Below are 25,292 nucleotides of genomic sequence, written 5' to 3' on the forward strand. Positions count from 1 at the left end.
CAATTAACTTCTAAACCAAAATATTAATCAAATCTTTTAGTAAATCAAACACACTCATTAATACTTTTTACAGGAATAAATTAAGAAACAATAAATATAAGGAGAGATTATTGCTAATATTACTAACAAAATTATAAGTAATAGTAAAATCATTTAAACTAAATTAGCTTTTGAAAAATGTAAAGGGCACTTCGAAGCTAAACTGTAGATGTTCAAGCACTACAAAGATAAATTTATCTCTCTGAATAGGATTATTTTAGTAAAGGACAAGAGTTCAATGATTCTCCATTAAAGAATTCAAATAAAAATTCTTAACAACCATTATAAAATAACAAAATAAACAGCAATAAATAAAATGGAAGTAATAAATACTTTGAAAGTAAAGCAAATCCTAAAATTATGGGAAATAATGAATTAAGATTATCAATAAGGAATCTTTTGAAAATAGTTGATTCATCAAACAAAGAAAAGGAGTAAACAAAATAATAAGCAAACCCATTGAATGATTATATTAAAAACGTTATAACTTAGCATAATTAAACATATAAGTATTATTCTAGTGATATAAACCATTCACACAACTATATAAATTACTCGTAAAAAAAAAAGAAGTTGAAACCTTAGTATTAGAGTTTTCTTGCCAACAAAGGGTCAGAGTTTGAATATTTACCTTATTAACCTTAGGTAACTCCGAATTATTGGGCTGGAATATCTAAAAATACAACAGGGAAATCTAACACTGCTATAGCACCTTATGTTTTCAAGATAAACAATTAAAAAATTGATGAAAGTTAATAGAAAAGTACTAGCCGCCTCTCTTCAAGCAGAAGTACAAGCAGAAAAAACTCATATGCTCCTACAGATACTATTTAAAATGGTTAGACAATTGATTTTGAAATGAACCCATCATTTGAATTACAATCTACTATATTTATAGCTAAAGATTAAGCTAATGCTTTAAAAAAATCTAACGAAGATATCGTTAATAAAAGTCAATGCTCAAGAAATTCGGTGGGTGGAGAAACAAAAAATTTTTAACTGCCTTTCAAAAGAGCTTCTTTATAATTCAAGTAAAAAGAAAAAAGAGTTTAGTCTGCTAGAGTGCATAAGCCATCAAACAATTTAAAAGAGTAGAATAAATCTTAAGTATCTATAGATTGCAATCATTTATATTACTCAAGTATCTTCTAAGAAAGCAATTATAATTAAGAAAGTAAAGATTTTACGAGTAGCAAAGACTCAAATTAAACACTTTAAAAGCCGAAATAATTAGATCTTAATAATGCTGTCAATATGCCTGTAGAAGATGAAATATTTAGCTCTCGCTCAAATTTTATGAGAGGAAATACCTTAAAAAATAATTGGATGAGCAGACTACAATAATAGATAAAAGATAAAAATGAATAAAAATAAAATTCTTAAAAAAATTAGAATAAAAGTAATTATTTTATTGTGGAGGTTTAGTAACCTTAAACACCATAAAAAGCTGATTAGTTTTGCTTAACAAATGAATTTATCAAAAAGCAAGCTAAAGGTTTACCATTTTAAATGATTAATTCTTTTTTTATGGAGAATGACAATAATAATATTTAAAAAAGCAAATAAATTAAAAGAGTTAGTGTTTCAAAATCTAATAAAAAAAATAAACTTTAAAATTAACATGATGAAAACCATGTATCCATAACTTCTATTTAATTTTATGACAATTTTAAAGATGGATATAAAAACGGCATTACTAAGCCTAAATAAATATCTCATCAATCAACACCAACGAGAAAAAAACTTGACGTAAAAACACCTCTAAATTTTAATAATTGGAGGAAATGATTATAAAAAATATCTAAAAATGAATTATATAAATTTGGGCTTATTAAAATTTTATTATTATTAAATTTAATCATAGGTTTTAATAATGTATTAAAAATTTCAAATTAAAGTATTAATCAAAAAGAAAATATAAAATTTATATTTAGTTATCCAGTTTTATTTTTGAGTTTTTTTATCAATTTTATCACTTAAATTTTTGAAGAAAAAAATACATTTTATTTTTATAAATAATTTTTGAACCTTGAAAAATTAATAAATAAATGATTGATTAATACAAGAAATTAATCTATGCTAAATTGATATTAAATTCATTTAATTTTAGATAATTAATTAATTATTTCAAAGATTAAGGATATATTTATTAAAAGAATAATCTAATTAATAGAAATTTGTATTAATTTAACTTGATTATTAATTTAAGTAGCAATGCTCAAAAGATATAATAGTACAATATTGAATTACTATGAAAAATATTTTGATAGTATCTTCACCCTTCATAAAAAGAGGATTATATAGTATGTTAACTTGAGTATTCCTCTCAAAATAAAACAGGATAAAGAAATAAAAGAAAACGAAGGTCTAGATTGGTATTTAGATATTACGCATCAAGAAGCTAGCCTCTAAAGAAATTTCTAAGATTGGTTCACAAGACAATTTTTATATAGCTACTGTGATACAATAGTTGTTAACGTAACAATAACCTTAACTTGAGATAGGATTATTAAAATAATTTTTTAAATAGTTTTAAAATATTCAGAAAGCCTAAAAAATTCCTTTTGAGTCATATGAAGATCTTAAATTATAGGTAGAATTAACATAAAATTGATAAATAATTATTAATTTAGAATAAGATGTGCATGATAATTTAGTTTAAATTTTAACTTATAAATTTAGTAACTGGAGCTAGCATACAGAAAGGCTAATTAGTTATTATATTAGCTATAAAATAAGGTTGAAGGCAAAAATAAAGATATATATATTATGTGCAAAGATTTGGATATATAAAATATTATAAATATAGAATTTCTAAAGACTTAATATACAAATAAATATCTCTGTATACCTTAAACTTTAGTTAATGATACTTTTGAAGATATTAATGATGAAACAGAATAATTCATGAAGTAATTTATTAAATTTTGTTAAATTTGACTTTTCTTAATAATTAATAAATATTTAGATAAAATAATATAAAACTCTTTCCTTTGTAGCATGTCAGCTCTTTTGGTATTACTGATCGTCTTATTAAATCAAAAAAATATCAAACTATTTTGTTTGAGGATGATTCATTTAACAGTAAATTTACAGATACAAAATATCCAAAACTATACTTACCAGATATTTTACTGGTATCAGCAAGCACAACAAACGTACATTTAATAGAAACAATCTTTTATAATTTATAAATCTAATTTATAAAATTAAGTAAGGACTTATTGACAAACCTAAGTTTGCTAACTTCAGTAATATGCTAGTAAGGAAATTATATAAAATGAATTTTAAGTTAATTTTTTTTTAAACAGAAAGCAAATTATGCAATTTAATCAGATATTCATATGGAAGAAGAGGATACCAAGTATTTTGTTTTACAAAAGAGAGAAAAAGAAGCTAAAGAAGAGTATGAAGATTTGTATAAAGAAATGGAAAACAAGGAGTATGAGGATTTAGAGTTAAGAAAGAGTATATAACCTGGTCTAAATTTATTAAAAAAACAAAGATAAAAGGAAAGAAGAGCAGAATGAAAAAATGAGAATAAAAAATGAATTATTAAGCTGTAAGCCTTGAAATAAGTTGTAATAATTTATGTTTTAAATCTATTGCGAGTATAAATTTTTAATGTATATTAAAAATATTTCAAAATCAGAAAATTTATTCTATCCAATGTAGAAAATATTTAATTATTTTTTTTTAAGTGTAAATAAAATGATTTTTTGAGAAATTTTCTTGATTTGTACAGTTGAAGACATTTAATTAACTAATATTTATATTAAATTAATTTGTAAAAATAAATGCATAATAAAACCTTAAATTTGAAAAAACTTTAGATATCTATGTTCATAATTAGGTAGTTTAATTATTTATTTATATAGATTTTATTTCCAAACATTTTTATTTCATAAATTAAATGTTGTTAATTTAATCAAACTTATCAAAATTTTTGAAAATAATAATAATCTTTTCTTAAAAAAGTAAAAATAATATATTTCACAAAGTTTACTTATTTAAAACGTAAACAAACCAAAAAAAATTTTGTTTTCGAAATTTCTAAATATTTAAAATTTTTTAATTCTTCAATTTCAGAAAATATTTTTAAATTACAAATAGCAGGGTTTATAATTTAAATTTAAATTTATTTTGATCTTAGTAAAAACTTAAAAGAAAATTAAAATAAATTTTCACAAATATTTATTATATTTATCAAATGAAGATATAATTCTATTATCAACTTCATTTAAGTCTTTAATACTCTTGCATTTTATCAAAAATTTTTCTAAATATTAAGTCTATAGTTTCTCATAATTAAAGATTGAAAACTGCTTTTCAAAATAATTTAATTTCTGAAATTATCCTATTTTGTTTATTAATATTTTAAGTTAAAATAACAAAAAAAGTAAAATACTTTCAGAATTGTTCTATAGGTTGCTAAAATTTATATCCAAATAATTATCTGTTAGACTAATAACTTAGATGGCAGCTAATTATTCTTAGCTGAGTAGCATCATAACAGCTTTTTTCAAAAATATAATATCTTTATAAAACTCATAAATGTTTAAACTTTTATCAAGTTCTTTTCTGATAATTTTGATCTATTTTTACTTTACACCTTTAGAAAATAGATAGGCTTTTGACTTAAAGCATCTTACAAAAAATAAAAATTGATTTTTAAAACTCTAAATTGAAAAAAAATTACTTAAACCTAAAAATTAAATTTTATAGAGCTGTTTTCAGCGATTTATCATACATAACTTTTAACTTTTAAGAAAAAATATCTTTTAAAAATTTATTTTTCCTTTCACTAGTTAGAATTTCATTTGATTCTAAATTAGTTTAAAAAGTATTGTTCTAAGCAACGACTGCAGACACTTTAGAATTTTAAAAATTTGATCTATTTCTCCCTCTTAAACAACCTGGTGATTCAATCTCAATAATTGGTTCACATCTGTTAAATTTTAACTCATTTATAATAGTTTTTTGCTAATTCTATAGCATTTATTATTGATCTGTATTAGAAATTTGGCTATTTAATCTTTATCTTGGTGATTCATTTGTAGATATTGGATTATCAATATTAAATTAATTTATTTTATTAAATTGACTGAACTTTATTTATTAATTTCTTTTAGTTTATGGATTTATAAGCACTGAAGTATTTTCACTTGCTTCCTCTGAGCAAACTGTAAAATTACTTTACTTGTTAAAACACATTTAATTTTCTGGCTTACTAATTAAATTCTAGCTTTTTTCAATTTATTCTCTAAATTTGACCTAAAAACTAGGAACAATAACATTCTTATTTGTTTCCTCTTAAACTTCTTCTTCTAGTTCTTCTTTTTACCTTAATTTCTAAAAAAACATTTCATTTGTATTATTTATAAAATTATTTTATTTTAGAATTTATTCATATTTATCCAAAAACATGCTCCTTAATATGAGCATTAAGAATTCTTCTGAGATTAGTTTTTATGATAAAAATCTACCTATACTTTTTGAGATTATTATCACAGCAGCAATACTATTTACAAGTGCAATAATTTCAGTAATTATTGGGTATTAAATTTAGAATTATTGCACAATCTCATCCGTTTCGATAGAAATTTAGATATATGGCCCAATGCCTGCGTTTAAAGATGTTTATCTATCAAATGTTTAACCAAATTAATTATATTAAATAGGTGATGAAAAAGTTTATTTACTTTAAAAAATAAACCCATCTCTAATTTATGTTTCTTATTTTTATGTTTTCACTGTGTTTAGTAAAAATTAATTTGATAAAACATAATTTTATATATTTCTGTAGTATGTTTAAATCTATTTTGAGGTAGTGTTATATTACTGAGTTTTCAACTTTAATTATAAATTAGAATTTACCTAATCGATAACATCATTTATTTCACTTTAAGCTGCACAGTTATTTGGAACTGTTGTTTTAATGTTATCTAAATCACGACATCCATAAATATTGATTTATAATTAAGAAAATATATTATTATTGTTATCAAAAGCAAGCGTATAGTTATTTGCTTTGGAAAAATCGATACAATTAAAACCTTAGAGTTGAGGATTAGTGCATTAAATTACATCAAGATATAACATTTCAGTAGCATTATTATCATATTAAAAGAATTGTATCACATAAACTATGAATGTTTTATTCTGTAAAATTTGATAGGTATCTATAGACATGGTAGAGTTATAGGCAAATTTAAATCCAACTAAATCTTAAGTTAAAGAAACATCAATTCTTTCATCTACAATAAAACTTTGAGATCTAAATTTTGGATCGATTTAATTATTAACATAAAGGTAAAGTAAGTAAAAAAAGTATGAGACTATGGTTGTAGCTGCAATTAATGATAAAGTAAAACCTGGAATCGTACCTCTTTTTTTTTATTAGCCCTCTATGTTAAAGTAAAATTCAGATGAAAATAAATCGTAATTCAAAAATTTCATTATAGAAACAAACTATTTGATTAATTTAGTTCTACAATCTTTTATTTTTTTAATAGTTTATTTACCTTCTTATTTAAAAAAAGTTTGATCAATAAAATATAATAATTTAATAAGATGTTCTTTTTAAAATGCAAAATTAAAAAATGAGTCTTGAATAAATAACTTTTAATTTATGAAGCTTTTTTGGAATAAAAAATCAATTATTTGAATATTTTTTTTAATATTAAATTGAGTTTTTTTAAATAATTTATAATACTCAATTCTATTATAAATCACAAAAATAATGATAAAGCAAAGAATACCTCAAATTTTTAATATTAGGTGAAATCTATTTACTTTGACTTTATTTTGAATTAACTAAATATTAAAAAATTAACTGTTTTCATATTTTATATTATATATATTTGTCAACAAAAATAACGATTCAATATATAAATAAACAAAAATATTATAGAATAAAATATTTTTATATCCATGGGCATGTTGTAATTGGCAATTTAAAATTTTCAAACAAATAAATAATATTCAAATAAAAGTTTTTATTTAATTTGAGCTAATTAATTTGGAGGATTTATAATTTTAAAATAATTTAATTTAAATAATTTAATAAGAATTATAAAAAGTAGAATATGTTATTAATAACTAAAAAGGCTGTAAGCAGAGACTCAACCAACATCTAAAAGCAATGAATAATCATTATAAAACACATAATAATATAGAATATTAGTAAGCATGTTTTTAGGGATATAGAGTTTTAATCTAAATAAGAATATTTACCCTAAATTTACTTTAAAAATTTTAAATTTTAACAAAATTAATAAGAATTAAAGTTTTAAAAATTAATTCTATTTAGCTATTTTGATAATTAATAAAGTTAAAGAAAAAAAATTTTTTTATTTTATTTTAAAGATATAGATTAAAGGTCAATCAATATATATCTAGATGGAGCTTAAAGTATAAAAGACTTAGATAATTGGGAAGAAGGAAATTAAAAAAGAAGGTAAAGATAAAAAAAATGAGAATAAAGATGGGTTAGAAAAATAGGTAAGCAAATGGTATGATGGAAAAGTTGTTTAATGGATTTTTTGCACATTTATACCATTTGCGTTCTTAGCTGCTTATCCTATCATAATCTTAAGTTATTATACAATTGCACATACAGTTATGGCTTAGGTTTTCGTCTAAATTGCATTAATAAATTTTTATATTAAGCCATCTAAGAGCTCTCTTGATAGTAAGGAATAGCAATTGAAAGAAATATTTATCAAGAAGTAAACAATTTAGCTTAAAGATTACAGGAACATTTTCTTCAAATTTGTAATGATATTAGAGTCATTAAACTTACTGAGTAAAATAATATTTGTGATAATTTACTATTCAAAGGAGGATTTGCAAATAGAAAATATAAAAAATGTTCTATTAGATTTAGAATTCTTTTTCGTGAGCGATTAAGCAAAACAATCTGGTGTGTAAAAAGCAAAAATGATTCTTTTATCATTTATTCCAAATATCCTTTTATTTTCAGTTTTTGTTTTAGCTAGCAGGATATATAAAAATCATAGTGAAGTTAGAATCGAGGAGCTTGTTCATCCTTCTAATTAAGTATAATTTGATAGCGAATTATTTTATTTTTAATTTTTAAAATTACTTTAACTAGAAGGCTTAAGGATTGTTAAATTTTCTTGTTTTGGTTTCATTGGCTTCATGCTAAATATTTAACCCTTCAATAATGGCTTTTGGTTTCTTAGGTCTATCATTAATATCGCAAATTGTTTCTTTGATATCAAGTAGCTAAAGAAAGATGATAAATGCATAGATGATTATTCAATCTCTTATTTAATTTTATTGCTTTGCTTAGTTTTTTTTAAACATGTTTTCAGCCACAAATACATTTTTAGAAAATAATTACTTTGAGTCTTAATTTATAGGTGTTAATTCAATAGCTGAATTTTCAAATGGTTTAAATGTAATAAATTTTTTTGTTCTCACAATAATCTTTATTTACACATATTTCATAAAAACTAATAAATTCTTCTTTAATTTACTTCATATTAAGATTTATTTTAAGGCAAACGAGCTAATTTCATTAAATTAATTATTTCTTTTATCATTGTTCTTACTGAATAATTTTTAAAACGAAAATAGTAACATCCGTTTTACATCTTGAGTTTGGTGATTCTTTTCTTTCTATCTGTTTTTTATCTTTAGAAACTTAATTATGAAAAATCAAGATGGTCTTTTATTCCTGTATATTAGCAAATCGAAAAAGAAAAAAAGAAGAATAGGCTTAAGAAGGCATTAGTTAAACTTTTAAGCTTAAAGAAATAGAACTCTAATATCTTAGAAACAAAATCAGAATTGCTTCCTAGATTTGATTAGGATAGCAATAATTAAATCATTCACTATCATACCATTAATGATTAGGATAGAGTCTAAATTGAATTACAAACTTATAATGATATCCGAACCGAATAGTAAATTTTAGACAAAAATTAAGATTAAAGCTAAGATAATGCAGATGCATTGAATCACTTAATAATTTAAGACATAATGGTAGATGAAATAATTAAAAATCCGAATACTTAAGGATAAAAGGCCAATAGAAAGTAAAAGATGACAAATTCCTTAAAACTAGGTACAGCATAAGTAAATTTTGGTAATGATTCAAAAGGTGAAATATAATAAGATGATAATGACAATAACTAAAACTAACATACGATTTTAAGTAAAATAAGGAAAAATAACAAAAGTACTACTTATACTCCAGGATTGTTTCTAAAAAAATAATAGAATAATCAACAAAGAGGTTCTTTTAAAGTTAATTAACATGAACAAGATGAATAAATATAAGACAAGGTATAAAAGTATGCTCCTTCGCTATAAGAATAAAAGGAAAAAGGTATAGAAATAATTAGGTAGCAGTTAATAAAAATAGAAAGAGGAGAAGAAGATAATATTGATAATTTTTTGACTCTAAAAAAATAAGATATTTTATATGAAGAGTCTATATAGCCTGAGAGTTATCTAATTGCAAATTAAAAAACTAGTAAAGATAAGTTTTCAGCTTTTAAAACTAAACTTTACAATTATATTTTAGATTTATCTAGTAGATCATTCATTTACATAAAATCATAATTTGAAGATTCAATAATACCTATTAGATTTCTCTAATGCTGCTCAATTTTAATAATTATGAGATATCCATGCTACTATTCATTAGGGCTAATTTCATGGTGCTTATTAAGTTCTATTTTTAAATTAGAAATTAAAATTAAATTTCTTTTCATTACATTAGTTCCTATACCTTGTATTATTATTATATACGCTTTTAATTTATATGGAAGCATACAATTAAATTATGATCTCTACCCGAAGCATGGCTTTGTCTATTAAAGATTCTTTTGGTTAGAAAGCATCATTTTTAACACAATAATTTTCCTTTTTTTCACCTATTTGCTGATACTTCGTAGATTAAAATAAAATTTGTCTTCTATTGTATAATCACAAAAGGAGAAGAGCTAAGAAAAAATAGAAGAAAATAGCAACAATAAATAAAATTTAGATGCATAATAAAATGATAATTCAAAGAGCATGATTGAATAAAACATAAAATAAATTGGTGAATAAAATAACGATTTTATATAATAGAGAAACAGCGAAAAATAAGAAAGTGTTAGCAAAAAAAACTCTTCTCCTTATAATTAAGATTAAGTAAGATTTACTTCAAAAAGTGATCCAATTAAAGGAGAGATTAATCTTAGATTCAGCAAGCAAAGTTAGAGCAGTGTAGCCAAATTGAAGGCAGACTAAGAAAACGAAAATGAGTAAAATTAAAGAATTTAAAGTAATTCTTATACAAAATCAGACAAATAAGAGAATGACAACAAGAATAGTTAGAAAATAGATTATTCTCAATAAAAACCTGTTTCCTTGATGACAATTTTTTTTGCACTAATTCTAAAATATAGCTAGACTTTGGCTTTGTTTCTTTTGTATTGGATAGGTTTTTATACAATCAATATAATTCACCTGCTTTTGGTCGTTTTATTTTTGATATTTTTCTAAAATAGTTTGAAAACAATCAAAATTAAGAAAAATGGAAAAATCTATGTAATGAGTTTTTCATTCAAATACTGGTTTATTCTCTTAATTTATCTTGGTACTGTAATTTTTGCTAAGTTTATATATACTATTTTACAGTCAGGTATGAATTATATGGGTGAATAAAATAGTGATAATAACTAGGATAGCTATTTAGCTACTATCATTAATTTTATAGGTATTAACTACGAATATGACATGCCTTTTTCTCTTAGTCTTTCAAAAGATGACTATGCTGGCTTGTCTATAATATGGATAGCCTTTATGTTTGCAACTCTACAAGAAGATACTTTTAGATCGGAAACATACTAAAAATATTCTAATAAAATTATTTTTCTGATTCAAGACTAACCTATTATTAAGAAGTATTGTCCTAATTTCCTATTTTATACTAATAAAATTACTATTCTTGGTGAGAATTTATTATATTGGTTATCATTTTTTGGAATTACAACTTGTTTAATTTTACAAGACTTTAGTTTCATAAACAGCTTTTTGCTACTATTGTCGTTCTTACTAGTATTCTATTACATATTTAAGTACAAGGACCCTCAAGCCTTTAAATATAAAAAGTAACTTATTTTTTAGCATATAATTATTTTTAAATTTTTACTATTATTTTTATTGAAAATAATAAATATTTTAATTAGATATTATAAAATATGGTATTTCTTCAATCAGATAATCATTGCGTATATCTTGCTTTGCTACATATTATAATTTACTTCCTTAAAGTTTGTTTAAGATTATATAATAAATCCTAACTCCTAAGCATATCAAACATTTAAAGACAACCGTGCAATATATGGGTTTTATCCAGAACTTGGCGTAAATGATAACTTAAGATATACATTTTTCCCTATTATATTTGTTTTATATTTTGCCATATTTGTTTAAAATTACTTGAAGATGATATACAATGCTGTTAAACACCATAACAAAGGACAAATTAGGGATAAGTCTGAAAGCAATTGCTCTGTTATAAGTGACAACCAAAAAAGGCTCTTAAGTGAAAGAGAAAATATAACAATAGATATAATCAATAAAAATTACTAGAAAGCAAGAAGAGAAGAAAACAGATAGATTTACATTAACTATGTTTTATTCGATATTTACAGTGAAGTGTAATTAATTTTATTTAATTCATTTTTATTTTTCACCTTAAGTTCTTCTAAATTTCTCTTATTCCATACAAAATATTTCAATAACTTAAGAGTGCTTGATTAGCTTTGAATAAGACCTTTTAGTATTTATTATAAGTATTTTGAAAATAAAACATCCATAATTTTGATTTTTTTTAATTTGATTTTTCAATAAAAAATGAATACGATTCCAATTTTTATAATAATTTTTCTTAGTTTAATTATTTTATTAGATTAATTTTCCACTTTTTATAAAATAGGAGCAGTGGTGTTTATTAGATACTAAAAGGACTTTAATTTATCATGATCGATATTTAGAATATGTTAGTTTTTCTATTTGCTATGGTTTTTAGATTGTCAATTTCCATGCTTATATTTATTATTATTTATTTGAAATTCTATTATCGCTATCATAACTAATTGGAAACATTTTTGGAAAAAAGTTACATGAAGAAGAGTATCAATTACTTCTTCAAAAGCTTTTAAAAGTTTTATTCATTTCCTTAAAAGAACCTCGGATGGAAAATAAATTTAGATCCAAAGCCACCTACTTCAAATAAAAATGGAAAAAAATAATAAGAAATTCAACAGTAAGATGAAGTCATTATATCATCAAACTAATTAAAGAATTTGTAAGTAGAAAAAGCAAATGATACCAAATTAAAAGAATAGGATAATGCTGAAAATGAATAAAATAAGATTGAATAAGAATAGTCTTAAAAATAGAACAGTTTAAGTTAGAATAAGAACTTATAAGCACTTCGTAGATAGAGTAAAAAAGACTTAATAGAATGCAAAATTTAAGAAAAAATTGAAGATTTTATAACCATTTAATAAAAACTTAAAATTGATGAATAAATTGGAATATGGCCATATTCGTTTTGGTTTAGCTATATATGTATCAGTATAACTTATGGTGCATAGTTTTTAGCTACTGATTTTGCTAAGTCTAATATAAGTAATTATGTAATTAATTTTATATAATGGGCATTTTTTATTTTTGGAACCAGCTGCAATACTTTGAGTTTATCAAGTATCTTTAGAAATATTTACTTCTATCTAATCATGTTTTGGATGAATATCATAATATTTGTTTTGATCAGAATGAAAAAGTAGCATGAATAGAATGTTATGAATTAAAAATAAGAGTTATAAAGCTAATCTTAATTAAATAAAAATTCTTAAATCTAAAATCGAGATTCTTCTGCTAAAAAGGGAGAAAGTAATTAAAACAATCCTCTCAATTATGATGATTTTAGAGCTTCAAAATCTCCTGCTATTAATTCAGAGTTTCCCAGGAATAGTTCATCATACAGCCAGTAATTGAATAGACTCACTTACCTTCATTTAAACTAGGCTTAAGTAGCCGATGTAAATATTTAAGAAGGTGAATAAAAGTTAGCATTTGAATCAGAAAGATTAAAGCGTGTATAGAAATCAGAAAAAGAAGTAGGAGTTGTTTATTATTAAGAAGGAGGATTGCTACCCTAAAGAATTACTTGGTGCAAATTAATTTATAAACATTTCAAATTAACAGAAGAAGAGAGTGAAGATGAAGATAATAATGAGGCTTTTATTTAAAAAACACAATTCATAGAAGGTCTTTCTCCTAATTACAACCATGATAACATTTTTAAGTAATAAAATAAGGATAAAACAGATAGCATTATTGAAAAAAACTATGATGATGCTTTTAAAAATGAAATTGAAAACTCTATTGAAGATGAGGGTTCTATCAATTAAATTAAGAATAAACTTGATGGCTATGCATTTAATGTACAATCTCCTAATATACTCAAAGATTAATATGAATAAAAATAGGAATAATCTGATGAAGAAAAGAAATAAGAGCTTTAAGATGAAATTCTCATTAAAAAAAGGTATGAATAAAAAATTTTAAAAATTATTAGAGCAGAAGAAGAAGAAAGGCAAAAAAAAATGTACAGAGAGGACCCTGATTTCATTTACAATAATTATTTAAGGATACAATATTTTTATCAAATGAAGTCTTGTTATGTTAAACAAAAATTTAAATCTGGACTCCTACTTGCTCTTTATCCCTTTTACTCTGTAATTTTAATGCATGTTTCTGAATAGAAGCATGACGTTTTTTCTTATATATATTTGTTGGTAGCATTTTTAGGTAACTCTATCAAGGCTATTAACAGAAATACTATTTTCCTAGTGTTGATTTAGTATATTTTGCTACTTGTCAATATAAATCAACAGACAAGTCCACTCCAAATAGATTAGTACTTACTTGATTTCAAAAGCATGTCTCTAATACAACAGTACATAACTGATAAGGAGCTTTTATAATATTTGGCATTCAATAGCAGTAATTAAAGTAGTGCAGCAACTATCTCATTTATTTTAAATTGCCTAGTATTTACAGTTATAGGCATTTACTTTAATTGCTATAAGTTTTTAGTTAATAGTATTATAAGAAATATTTAAAAAGTGAAAAATAAAGTAAAGTATATCTATGAGAATAATCTTTTCCCTTAGCAAATAGCGCCTATTAGTATTTACAAGATTGATTAAGCATAGAAAAAATAATAAGAAAACCAAAACGGTTCTGTGAATAATCCTGACTCTGATTAAATTGTTCACGACTAAATTTTAAAAAATTAGAAATTTTAATTGTCAAACAATAATCTTTCAACATATTCAATAGAATTTACAGATCGCAGTGATTCTAAATATGAATATTAGTATGATGAAGATGGATAATTAATAAATCCTATACAGCCATTATGGATAAATTACTAAAATTGGAAATCTTAGACTTTTTAATTTGTTAATTTGATGTATGAAATAAGTATATCATTTGGTTATATCATCTGCGCTGTATTGATAATGATAATTTCTTGCTAATACCTAGATATTTTTAACTTCATAATACTTGCATACAATATGATCATCTTTTTTATTATAGAATTTGTTGTGCCCTTTCCTTAAATGCTTAATTAAAGAAAGAAAATTTAGAATTTATTAAGAGTATTGTAATTCTACTTATATGCTGTGTTTGCTCTATATTCTACTATGCAAATTCCATATGTCAGAAACAACATATCAGCAACAGGTTAATTTTTATCTTATCAATTTTTAAATTTAAAGATAATTGATAAAATCTACATTATGTTTTGCATAATGTGCACTCAATTATTGATAAGTTCATAAGATTTCAAAACAATCACTTTTTCACTAAGTTAGTCTTATATCCTTAATGCTAATTTAAGTCATAAGGCTCTTTCGATACACCAAAATGATTAAACTATTTCTGAGTTGCTCAAAAATGAAAAAGAGAGAAGAAGCTTAAGAGAAGTTGTCCGTAAAGTTACCCAAACTTTAAAAAATTGGCATAAATCACAGTCATATATATAGCCTTCTATTGTTTAGTAACAGAATAATTAAAATAAAAATTTAAACACGAGTCTATAAATAAATTAATTTTAAAGTTCTAAAAATTTATAAAATACTCTTCCTGCTAGATCATAAAGTGCTCACAATGTACCACTTAGCTGCTTTTCAAATTAAATGAATACTCGAAGTGATAGTAAAGACAGCATTTTATATGAACAGTAGGGATTAATTTCTAATTAAATTTAAAGAGGGTTTTAAAATAAAAGCAAAAGTAAAAATATTATTAAAAACAATCCATTAGAAGCATAAACTTATCAGAAAGATAAATTTTAGTAAACACCAATTAATAAGTAAAACTAAGAAACTGTATAAGATTTTTAAAAGAATGATTAAAATTCTCCAACTATTTTGATCAATTTAGCCAGTAACGAAAAATAGGAATAAAATAATAATTAGTTATTGTAGAATGAAGAATTTTCAAAAAAACCAGATCAGCAACATATTACCAAAGAAAAAGCTCTTTAAAAAAAAGATGTTGAAATTGATGAGCTTGATTATAGTTCAGATGAATCAATAGGAAATATTGATGAAGTTAATCATGCGAATAGCGGTATTCAAATTAAAAAATATGATTTTCCAAGAATAAGTTAAATCAAAATAAATAACTTAGAAAATTTATAATAATAATAATTTAATAAGCAAGACTAGCTAAATAATAGTAGTTTAAAAAGAATGAAAATCAGTAGAGTTAGCAGTGTTGATCATTTAGAGTAAAATCTTCTATTTGACTAATAGAGCGCACTCAAAAAAAGCTTTAACATAAATTAATAAAAAGATACTGATTCAAGTTATACAACAAGGAAAGTAAGGAATTAATCAAAAGAAAAGAGTGTTTGCTTTTAGAAATAAAAGGTAGTAAAGACAAGTAGAAAGAAATCTCTGAAAGATAAAAAATAAGAAAAAGCCAATAAATACCATAATGTAGAAAATATTTAAGCTGTTAAAAAATACTAAAAAGATTCTGACTCTGAAGATTCTGAAGATAGCCAGGTAAGTCTTTTCAATTCTTCTGAAATAGTAGATGAAGAGGATAATGACTTAATGGATTAAATAAAGCAATAGTTTGATAACAAGATATAAAAATAAAAAGAGGAAGAAGAAGCTCTCCTTCAAGGTAGTAAATAAGCAAAGCGTGAGACTTCTCACAAAATTTTAATCAAAATTTGTAAGCTGATAGAATCATAAGTAAATCCATTACTTTTCATGGACACAGTTTAAATAAGCGATTATATTCTTAAAAATAATTGCCAAATCTTCAGTAAAATATACATAAACATTTAAGATCTTTTGTTAGGAAATTTGACTTCTCTTATGGAGTATAGTCACCTTCTCTCTATAGTTTATTATTGTATATATTAAACGATTTAAGAGGCTGGTGTCGAATTTGCATTTAATAATCTTTTTGCTATCATACAAAGAGCTACTGAGTGTGATGAGATATCAAAAATAATTTATGATAGTTTAATAGAAACTTCTTCCTAATACCCAACCATTCCATATTATTACCATTTGAGAAAAGAGCAAGAGAAAAATATTACAGATAAAAAAATAATATAAAGAGAATAAAGAAATAATCTTGATCATATATGCATTTATCACCCCTAAATTCCTATGTACATATACAATGTTAAATCCACAAACTCTTTGCCTTTTAATCTTCTTACTAAGTTTGGGCTTTTAAAAAGGTAATTTATTCATTTTGTTTGTAACTTATTAAAATATTTAAATATTTTATATTTTAAAGGCTTTTGAAAAGTTTTTTTAAGATGGTTCTGAGCAACTGGTAGTTTGTTTGCTTTTTCTTTTTTTTGATGTATTATTTCTCTAACACTGGTTTGATGAGTATGCCATTTCCTTGTTTAGTTTTCCTAAACTTCTTAATCGAAATAAAATTTGTTTCCTTGCAAATATGGATGATTAGCTTTATTTATGTCACTTTCTTACTAATTTTTAAATTTATTATTCAGATCAATGGAATATATATGGACACTCAACTGCAAAATACTTTTTTTAATGACAATCTTAGTTTTAGCTTTGAAGGGTACTTAATATTTTTGATTTTTGTTGCTTAAATTATGACAAAGTATATTGGAATGGATAAAGAGGATGTATACAATAGTGAAAATATATATCAATCATATATTAGAAAATGTGTAAATGACTTAGAATTTAGACAGGATTTTATTGAAAATTGCTTACAGCCTACAAATGAAGATAATATGTTGAAAAATATTGATTAAATTTCTCCTATTTATAAAAAAACATAAGATAAGCCAAATTTATTTCATATAAGATAGATGAGTTAGTAATAATTTGATGGAGACAATCAATTATTTAGAGATGAAAATTTGAATAAAAATACCTAAAATTTGCTAAATAAATAAATGAAAATCGAAAGAGACCAATCAACAGAAAATCAAAACGATTTTGATAATATTGGTCAGTTAAAAAAGCAACCTAGCTTAAATAAATAAGGATCCTTGCAACATAAAAACACATTTAAATAAAACCCATAGCTATTTCTAGAGGATCAAACTTTATCAGAAGCAGAAGAAAACAATAAAATCTAAATTAAAAGTAATTAAGATATTCTACTTAAGTCTTTTAACTAAGGCAAAAATAACTTATTATCAATTTCAGAGTAAGAAAGATCAATTAGCATGCATGAATAAATGCTAAAAGATTTAAAATAAAAACCTGACTTATTAGTCAATGACACTTTTAAAAAAGAGAATTTCTTTAAAAGAGTATTTAGTAATTACAATAAACGCTCAGGAAAAGATTTTTATCCTTGGATTGCTTTAGTGTAGGTGATAATTTTGCTTTTTATATTCATATTTTATACTAGGATGGACGCAAATAACACTTAAGGTATAAATGAATAACTTAAATATAATTAATTTAGTGGAGAAATGGTTATTTGCCTGTTTATTTAGGTGGCTTTTATGGTTTTTGAAAGATACCTTGCACTTAGAAGAGTTAGTGAAAAAACTAAAAAAGAAAAACCTAAAAAGAAAAAGGAAAAAAATTCTTCTAGCTCTGATAATTCTAATGACTCAGATTTATCAACTTCCAATAATTTATCTTAAACTTAAATTATAGATGAAGAAGATTCTCTTATATAAAAAAAGTAAAAAGCCAATAAGGCATTTGACTCCTTTGATGAAAAAGCATATTCCAGATAAAACTAACCAAGGTCATAGAGCTAAATCAAAAGGAAACCAACATTCAAGAAGGAAGTTAACATCAAGCATCTAAGATCAAGCACTAAAATATCTTAAGAATATGACACTTATAAGAATTTTTAAGAAATGCAATCTTTAGTTTTAAATTAAGAAGATGATGAGGAGATTGATAATAAAAAGCAAAATAAAATTCTAAAAGATACTTATAAAGATGCTTTGAAATAGCAAGATCATTATGAAGAAAAATAAATAGATAATGAGAAGTAATAAAATAAGAAGGGGTATGATTAAAAAGATTTTGAAATAGTTAATGATACTCCTTAAAATAGAGTTAGGAGCTTCGCATCTCATACTAGAAATTCTAAGGAATATGATGAAGATGTGTTTAAATTAAGATAGCAGCATAGATTGTCTTTAGTATTAAGAGAAGAAATAATTTTTGCTAATCTAGAGAAAGAATAAATTAATGCAAATTTGTAAAATTTTAAATAGTATGGTAATTTGATTACAAAAAACAAAGATTCGAATAATTTAGATTCCTCATTATCTTCATCAGATGATTAAAAATCTTTTTTATAGGATTCTTCTGTAAATCTATCTTAGGGCAAGAACATAAATAAAAAGAAAAGCAATTAAAATACTCCATAAAATAAAAAAGGATAAACTAGGGATCTTGAAAATTAGATTGAAGAAACTAAAAAATCCTCAAACTAAAAAGAAAAGAATCAAATGGTCTCCTATCCAACTGATAATATAATTAAGTATCAAGATGAGACAGAAGCTAATCAAAATGCTATTAATAAACAAAAAAAATATAATGATCCTGTAATACTACCTTTTGAACAGCAACAAGGTATTTAAAGCAGCTAGGACGAAGATAACTAAGATTTTAAAAGTGATGCTAGTGCTAGTGATAATGTTAGTATCAATAAAAATAAAAAAGAAAAGCCGAAGGAAAGTTTTGTTCTAACTACAGAACTTCTTAAATTCATTTAACTAACAGTTTTTCTTATTTTATTCAGCTGGTTTGTCTTTTTTTATGTACCTTAATCTTTCTAAAAAAATACTATTAGTGATTAAAAAGTCGTTGTAAACTATTCCACAAACGGTTACCTTATTGCATTTGTTTTTATTGTTATGATATATCTTCTTTTGTCAACTTTACAACTAAGGTACGGCTATAAAAAACTGAAGTTAAGAAATACAATTTTGCAGTTTAAAAATACTGTTGCAGGTAAATTCTAATTATTTTATTTTATAATTTATAAATTATTTTGTAATAGGATTCTGTGCTGTTGTTGTGAGAGCAATACCATTCTTACAAGAACTGAAAGTCATACTTGATTGGACAGTAACTAAAACATCACTAACTTTATTTTAATGGTTCTTGTTAGAAGATATACACTATTCTTTATACGTTGCTAAATTAGATTCTAAAGATGTTAGAAGCACAAAGGTAGATGCTCCTTAAAGTAAATTAGTTAAAATATTTTTGGGGCTGCTATAAGTAATTGTTATTCTTTTGCTCATATTCGGGCCTATGCTACTATTTTCAACTTTAAATCCTATATCTGATTATAATGGTATAACTAGTGGTGAAATTGAAGTTGGAATCTAATTTAAGCAGCTTGGTTAAATTAACTATTATCCTATTTTTACTAACTCTCATACAAACAACCTTTAAACAGTCTAAAGAGACTGTACTTATGACCCTTAAAAGAATGTTAATAATTAAGATGCTTCATAATAAGAGTGCTACTGGGATGAATATAAATTTAGAGATGTTAACATTATTTACACTACAGATTCTTAGCAATTTTAGGTAGAAAAATATTCTTAATTCAAAATGATAAAAATTTATTTATTTATTTATTTATTTTTAAATAGAAATTCAATTTTTATAGTTACTCAGAAAACTCTTGGGATTTATCTTTTCCTTCAAAGAAAGATATTGAAAGTAAATTTGAGGATATATTGAATAATTAAAATACAAGTTAAACTGCATAACTTGTTATCAAATTAGTACTTAATAGAAAAGTAATTTAATTAGAATTAATCATTTTTTTGTTTCAATTAATTTTATCTCTTGCTTTCCATTTAAAAACTCTTTTAAATGAATAAATAAATAGGTTTCTTAGTACAATACAGCTCCATATATTAGCTATTATCCTAATCCTCAAATATAAAATAGCTCTTACCTAAATAAATAGATTATCTAAGGTTTTTATGATACTTTAACTGATTGTTAGAAACCAGGAGTTATACTACCGAATTTTTACATCTTTGTAATTAAAACTATATTAAAAAAATAAATCTAATATTTTTAATTTATATTTATAGCTGCTTTCATCAACAATAAGCAATTAGAGTTATATTTCATCTCCCATAAATCATGAGGATAATAATAACAGTGCTTATTTTGCTAAAGATTCATATATATAACTTAAATGTTAAGATATCTAGAATCCTCAGACACAAAAGTACTGGGAAATTTCAATTGATTAAGCTGGCACATCAGGTTTATCATATTTTGTGGTTACAGATAAATATTCATAGGCAACTTTTGGGTTTTCAATTATCACTTTATATACTTCTGTGATTTTAGTCATAGGTAAGTTTATTAGAGATGCATTTGGTGGGGAGCTAGAAAAAATTATTATAAAATGCATGCCAAACCCAGATGAACTTTTACGTATTTGTGAAGCCATTTCAAATGCAAGAAACGAAAAAGATTTGCTCAAGTAAGATTAAAAATTTGAAGTTTGAAATTTATAACGTTTTGAAATTAATTAATAGAGAAAGAATTTTATATTTTGAATTGATGGATTTGATTAGATCTCCTGAAGTGTTAAAAAAATTGACAGGATCTTATTCATTTGTTTTGAACTAAAAGCATAAGCTAGACTTATAATAGGAAGAGATAGACAAAGCTTTTAAAAAGAGGAAAAGACTTATAAAGAAAAAGTTAGCAAATAAGAAGAAGAAAGAGAAATAGAGATTATAAAAATTGTTAGATGAGAATAAAGAAACTCAAAATAAAGAAGAAACTTAACATGATGAATAAAATAAAAATTTTTAAATAGAGGAACAAGCAGAGGAAGAAGAAGAATATGATCAAATTACAATAAACTAATTTCTTAAAAAATGAATAAATATTTAGTCCTACTAAATACAAAAATAATTCTTCAAATTAAAAAATAAATAAATAAAATAAAATTTTGATATGAATATTTTTATTAAAAATTGTTTTTCAAAAATAATTCATTCATTTAATTACGTATTTAATTTTAAACAAGACAAATTAAAATATTTAATGCTTTATTTATGATTATTTGTACATTTATTAACTATTATTTTATAATAACAATCATAAATTATACTTTGAAGATACTCTCAGTATTATGTAAGCAAAGAAAATGCAAACGCTTACAGTTAAAAATATAGTAATGTATAGTGTGTACTCTTTATCTGCTATGTTTCCAACTGGAACTTGTCTTTCTAATATTTTAACTTTTTAATCAGCTTGCTGAACATCAATTTATCTAAAATTTGTTGTATTGAAGGCGGTGTTAACCATTCTCTCAATTAATGAAGTCTTAATGCTAGCATTGCTTTTTTTGGGCTACTCAATACAATTTAGTAAGAAGTAAGGATATATATTCATATATGACTATTTATACTTTCCCTCAAATGGAGTTCTATACCTGTAGTGGAATAAAAATGACTCATCCATTTACATAATATATTTATTTTTGCTAACATCATATGTAATATCAGAATCTTTAAATCTGTATTTTAGAATGTATACGTGCTAAGGGCTTAAACTACTAGGTCTTTCAATATCATGGACTCTATAGTTTGTTAAATTCTATTTTTTTAATAATAAAATATCTCAATTAATATTTGAATAAAAATATAGTTTTTATTTACAAGATTATCATGAAGATAGAGTTCATCAAAGTCAACATATTGAGTGGTATCGAGATAATCTACTATAGCTAGTTCACATTCTTTACCTTCCTTCTTTAAGTTTTATTTAGAAGATTCATACTTAAATTATATTTAAGATTTTTGATGTAACCCAGTACCTTCAGCTTCTCTGTTAAAGAATGCATTGTAGAAAGATCTATCACTAACAAATTAACTTATCTATTTTACTTAGCCCTTAAATATTTCTAAAGTTGAACCTAATTAAACTGGAATTTTTGAATGTATTTCTAAAACAGATCTTTGAGTTTTTGAGGATATCTTCACGTAGCGGGTTTAGTTTTTTTGATTGTAATTGACTTCAATCTCAAAAATTTAATCGAAAGATAGCAAGAATAAATTATTTTCAACTTCAGAAAATGAAGAACTAATAAATGCGTTTAATTCCTTTTAAACCTAACTAATATTAATTAATTATGTGTAATTTTTTTAATAAAGAACATTAAATCCAAAGCATTCATCCCCATTTTCGTTTAATGTAAGAGTGAAATTTCTTTTCTTGAAATATTCTTCAAACTTATCACTAAATATTAAATCAGGTCTTTATTAAGCTTTGTTAAGTGAGCCACATCTCACTACAGAAAAGCGTTCATGAGGTATATTTGAAATAAAAACTGCATTCTTTATAATATCTTCTTATTCTTTTTAGGAAATAAAATAAATTTCAATTTGATCATTTTCAAAACAAAGCTGAAATAACAATTTTATTTACATCCATTTTAGAATACAAAGCCAACTGCATTCGTTTATTTATGGAATTTTATAATATTCTAATCTTGAGAGATGCTAAACTCTTCTTCCTTAATATTTCTTTCAAAATCTACTGCTAAAAACTTTTGAGTATTAGCTGAGGCTAAGAAAATTGCTAAAAATACGAAAAATATCTTCATGACAAACAATAATTTTTAAATTATTTTTAATTAAATTAATTATTAAATATAATAAGTATTTATTTATTTATTTATTTGCTTTTAAATATCTTTTAAATCAAATTTTTATTACTTTAATATCATATCAACTCAATAGCTTGCTTTTCTACTTGATATTTTTATTTTAAAAGACTTTATTTTTTTAATTAAAATACATAAAATAAAAAGTGTATTATGAATATATCTATCTATGTATATTTATCGTAAGTCATATTCAAACTATTTAACAATACTAATATATATATATATATGTAAATATAGTTAATCAGATTGTTATTTTTAATTTATAAGTGAATTATATTTATGAATTATTATCAAAAATCTATTATCAAAATATATAACAAAAATCACATTAACAGCTATTTTCTGGATTTTTAATTTAATTATCAAATTTATAGTTTTAATAATTTTTAATAATATCCACAAGCAATTCTGATTTTTCTTTAAGTGTGTTAGCATCTTCATACTATTCTTAGATATGCAACTAATTTGTAATGTAATAGGTAGCTATATAATTAACTTATAAATGAGCAAAATACTCTATATTGGCTATTTAGGGTAGCTTGAATTTACTAACTCCTAAATTTTCAAGAATTAAATCAAAGCCTTAGATCCATGTTTTGAATAGATTTTAATCTATTTTAAAATTTTCAGATATTAAATCCTTTTCTTGAAAGAGAGTTATTTTTCTAGATATAAATTCAGCAATCGTATCGAATTCTGTCTAGCTATTGGCTAGCTTTCTAAATTAAATTAGAAAAAATAATGTAAATAAATTAATTTATATTGGTTATTTATTACGTAAATAGAATAGATTTTTTAATTAGTTCTGAATCTTCTAATGATTGATAAATAAATTAGGTTGAGGAGCTAATTGTATATCCTACAACTGGCAATAAAGCAATTAAAGATATACCAATTTGTATTAGAAGATTTTGGCTATCAAGAATAACATTTTTAGACTTGATAACAACAGATTGGCAATAGCAGTGACTTAATGTAGAATAAAAAGTATTATAAAACTTCTTTAGATTTGGTATTGACTTTATATCTATTTTCATAAATTTATTCATCTTAATATGTTGATTTTCACTTCATAACATATAAATGAATGATAGAATTAAATTTACATTTTTATTCCTAAGCTTTAGTATTTATATCTTCAACTAATGAATTAATTTCTTTCAATTATTGATTAATTTTACTCTGCTGGAATTTAGTAAAATTAATCTCCTACTTATGCTAAGCGACATTACTTTATAAGTTAATTTGTGTATTTTGGATTTTTTATAAATGATTGAGTAGTTAATTATGGTTATTTTGTAGACTTGAGTAATTTTGCTATAATTAAGCAATGTCTTTTTATTGTTGGTTCACCTAATTTAGTAGTTTATTATTTACGATACTTTCTGAGTATGATGTAGTGCTATTATCTAAATCGTCCATTTTTTTAATTGAAAAATTTTGAATAGAAGCCAAGTGTGTAATTGAAATCTTATATTTATTTATATTTCTATTTTGATTTATTCAAAAATTAATAGTATTGGTAATTTAAATATTATTGATTCATTATGATTAAATAAAACACTCAAAAATTTTTTTGTAAAACTTCAGTTTTTCATAAATTTTTTTAATTCTAACTGCAAATAAATTTATTTTATTTTTTCTGATTAAAAATATTAAATTTTTTTAATGAAAACTATAGAAAGAAAATAACTAAAAATTAAAAATAAATTATGAAAAAGTTATTTAATTCAAATTATTATTGATTTGCATTCGACCAATAGTTAATAAATTAGCTTAATCTCTCTAAATATGAGATTATTTATTAAAAAAGAAAGAAAGAATACTAAAAAGTTGGTAATATTTAAGCGGTAGAGTATTATTATATTAATTTTTTAGTCCTACTTTACTGATACAGATTTTGCTGTTTTTGTTTGTTAATAAAAATTAAGTCAAATTATATTTTATTATTTATTATGCAATAACAGTAAATAGAATTAAAAAGCTTTAATTTAAATTCT

General features: G+C 23.2%; 7 protein-coding genes across 7 annotated transcripts; 3 read left to right on the top strand and 4 right to left on the bottom strand. All coding sequences in view use genetic code 6, as the record gives it.

Moving 5' to 3' along the window:
* Positions 1 to 177: 177 nt before the first annotated feature.
* TTHERM_00151690 (hypothetical protein) lies at positions 178 to 1,827 on the top strand (the record flags this gene model as incomplete). Its single annotated transcript, XM_001021702.2, has 1 exon — positions 178 to 1,827. The coding sequence occupies one exon, from the start codon at positions 178 to 180 to the stop codon at positions 1,825 to 1,827; it is 1,650 nt and encodes a 549-aa protein (XP_001021702.2).
* Positions 1,828 to 2,253: 426 nt separating this feature from the next.
* TTHERM_000151707 (hypothetical protein) lies at positions 2,254 to 3,612 on the top strand (the record flags this gene model as incomplete). Its single annotated transcript, XM_012798993.1, has 5 exons — positions 2,254 to 2,517; positions 2,570 to 2,632; positions 2,722 to 2,951; positions 3,008 to 3,301; positions 3,351 to 3,612. 5 exons carry the CDS (start codon positions 2,254 to 2,256, stop codon positions 3,610 to 3,612), a joined length of 1,113 nt encoding a protein of 370 aa, XP_012654447.1.
* Positions 3,613 to 4,772: 1,160 nt separating this feature from the next.
* TTHERM_000151708 (hypothetical protein) lies at positions 4,773 to 5,450 on the bottom strand (the record flags this gene model as incomplete). Its single annotated transcript, XM_012798994.1, has 1 exon — positions 4,773 to 5,450. The coding sequence occupies one exon, from the start codon at positions 5,448 to 5,450 to the stop codon at positions 4,773 to 4,775; it is 678 nt and encodes a 225-aa protein (XP_012654448.1).
* A 173-nt stretch (positions 5,451 to 5,623) lies between these two features.
* TTHERM_000151709 (transmembrane protein, putative) lies at positions 5,624 to 6,498 on the bottom strand (the record flags this gene model as incomplete). The annotated part of the gene is made up of 2 exons (XM_012798995.1): positions 5,624 to 5,683; positions 5,917 to 6,498. The coding sequence occupies 2 exons, from the start codon at positions 6,496 to 6,498 to the stop codon at positions 5,624 to 5,626; spliced, it is 642 nt and encodes a 213-aa protein (XP_012654449.1).
* An 865-nt stretch (positions 6,499 to 7,363) lies between these two features.
* TTHERM_00151710 (transmembrane protein, putative) lies at positions 7,364 to 21,772 on the top strand. Its single transcript, XM_001021704.2, has 11 exons — positions 7,364 to 8,100; positions 8,156 to 8,464; positions 8,644 to 11,171; positions 11,250 to 11,723; positions 12,002 to 16,852; positions 16,912 to 19,586; positions 19,636 to 20,174; positions 20,240 to 20,389; positions 20,482 to 20,637; positions 20,693 to 21,093; positions 21,149 to 21,772. Exons 1-11 carry the CDS (start codon positions 7,441 to 7,443, stop codon positions 21,498 to 21,500), a joined length of 13,095 nt encoding a protein of 4,364 aa, XP_001021704.2. The 5' UTR covers positions 7,364 to 7,440; the 3' UTR covers positions 21,501 to 21,772.
* Positions 21,720 to 23,229, bottom strand: TTHERM_00151720 (PIG-X/PBN1 family protein; the record flags this gene model as incomplete). The annotated part of the gene is made up of 3 exons (XM_001021705.2): positions 21,720 to 22,220; positions 22,283 to 22,980; positions 23,052 to 23,229. 3 exons carry the CDS (start codon positions 23,227 to 23,229, stop codon positions 21,720 to 21,722), a joined length of 1,377 nt encoding a protein of 458 aa, XP_001021705.2.
* A 367-nt stretch (positions 23,230 to 23,596) lies between these two features.
* Positions 23,597 to 24,714, bottom strand: TTHERM_000151729 (hypothetical protein; the record flags this gene model as incomplete). The annotated part of the gene is made up of 3 exons (XM_012798996.1): positions 23,597 to 24,011; positions 24,070 to 24,319; positions 24,399 to 24,714. 3 exons carry the CDS (start codon positions 24,712 to 24,714, stop codon positions 23,597 to 23,599), a joined length of 981 nt encoding a protein of 326 aa, XP_012654450.1.
* Between the last annotated feature and the right edge of the window lie 578 nt (positions 24,715 to 25,292).

Source organism: Tetrahymena thermophila (assembly GCF_000189635.1).
Source record: "Tetrahymena thermophila SB210 genomic scaffold scf_8254545, whole genome shotgun sequence".
NCBI classification, from domain to species: domain Eukaryota; phylum Ciliophora; class Oligohymenophorea; order Hymenostomatida; family Tetrahymenidae; genus Tetrahymena; species Tetrahymena thermophila.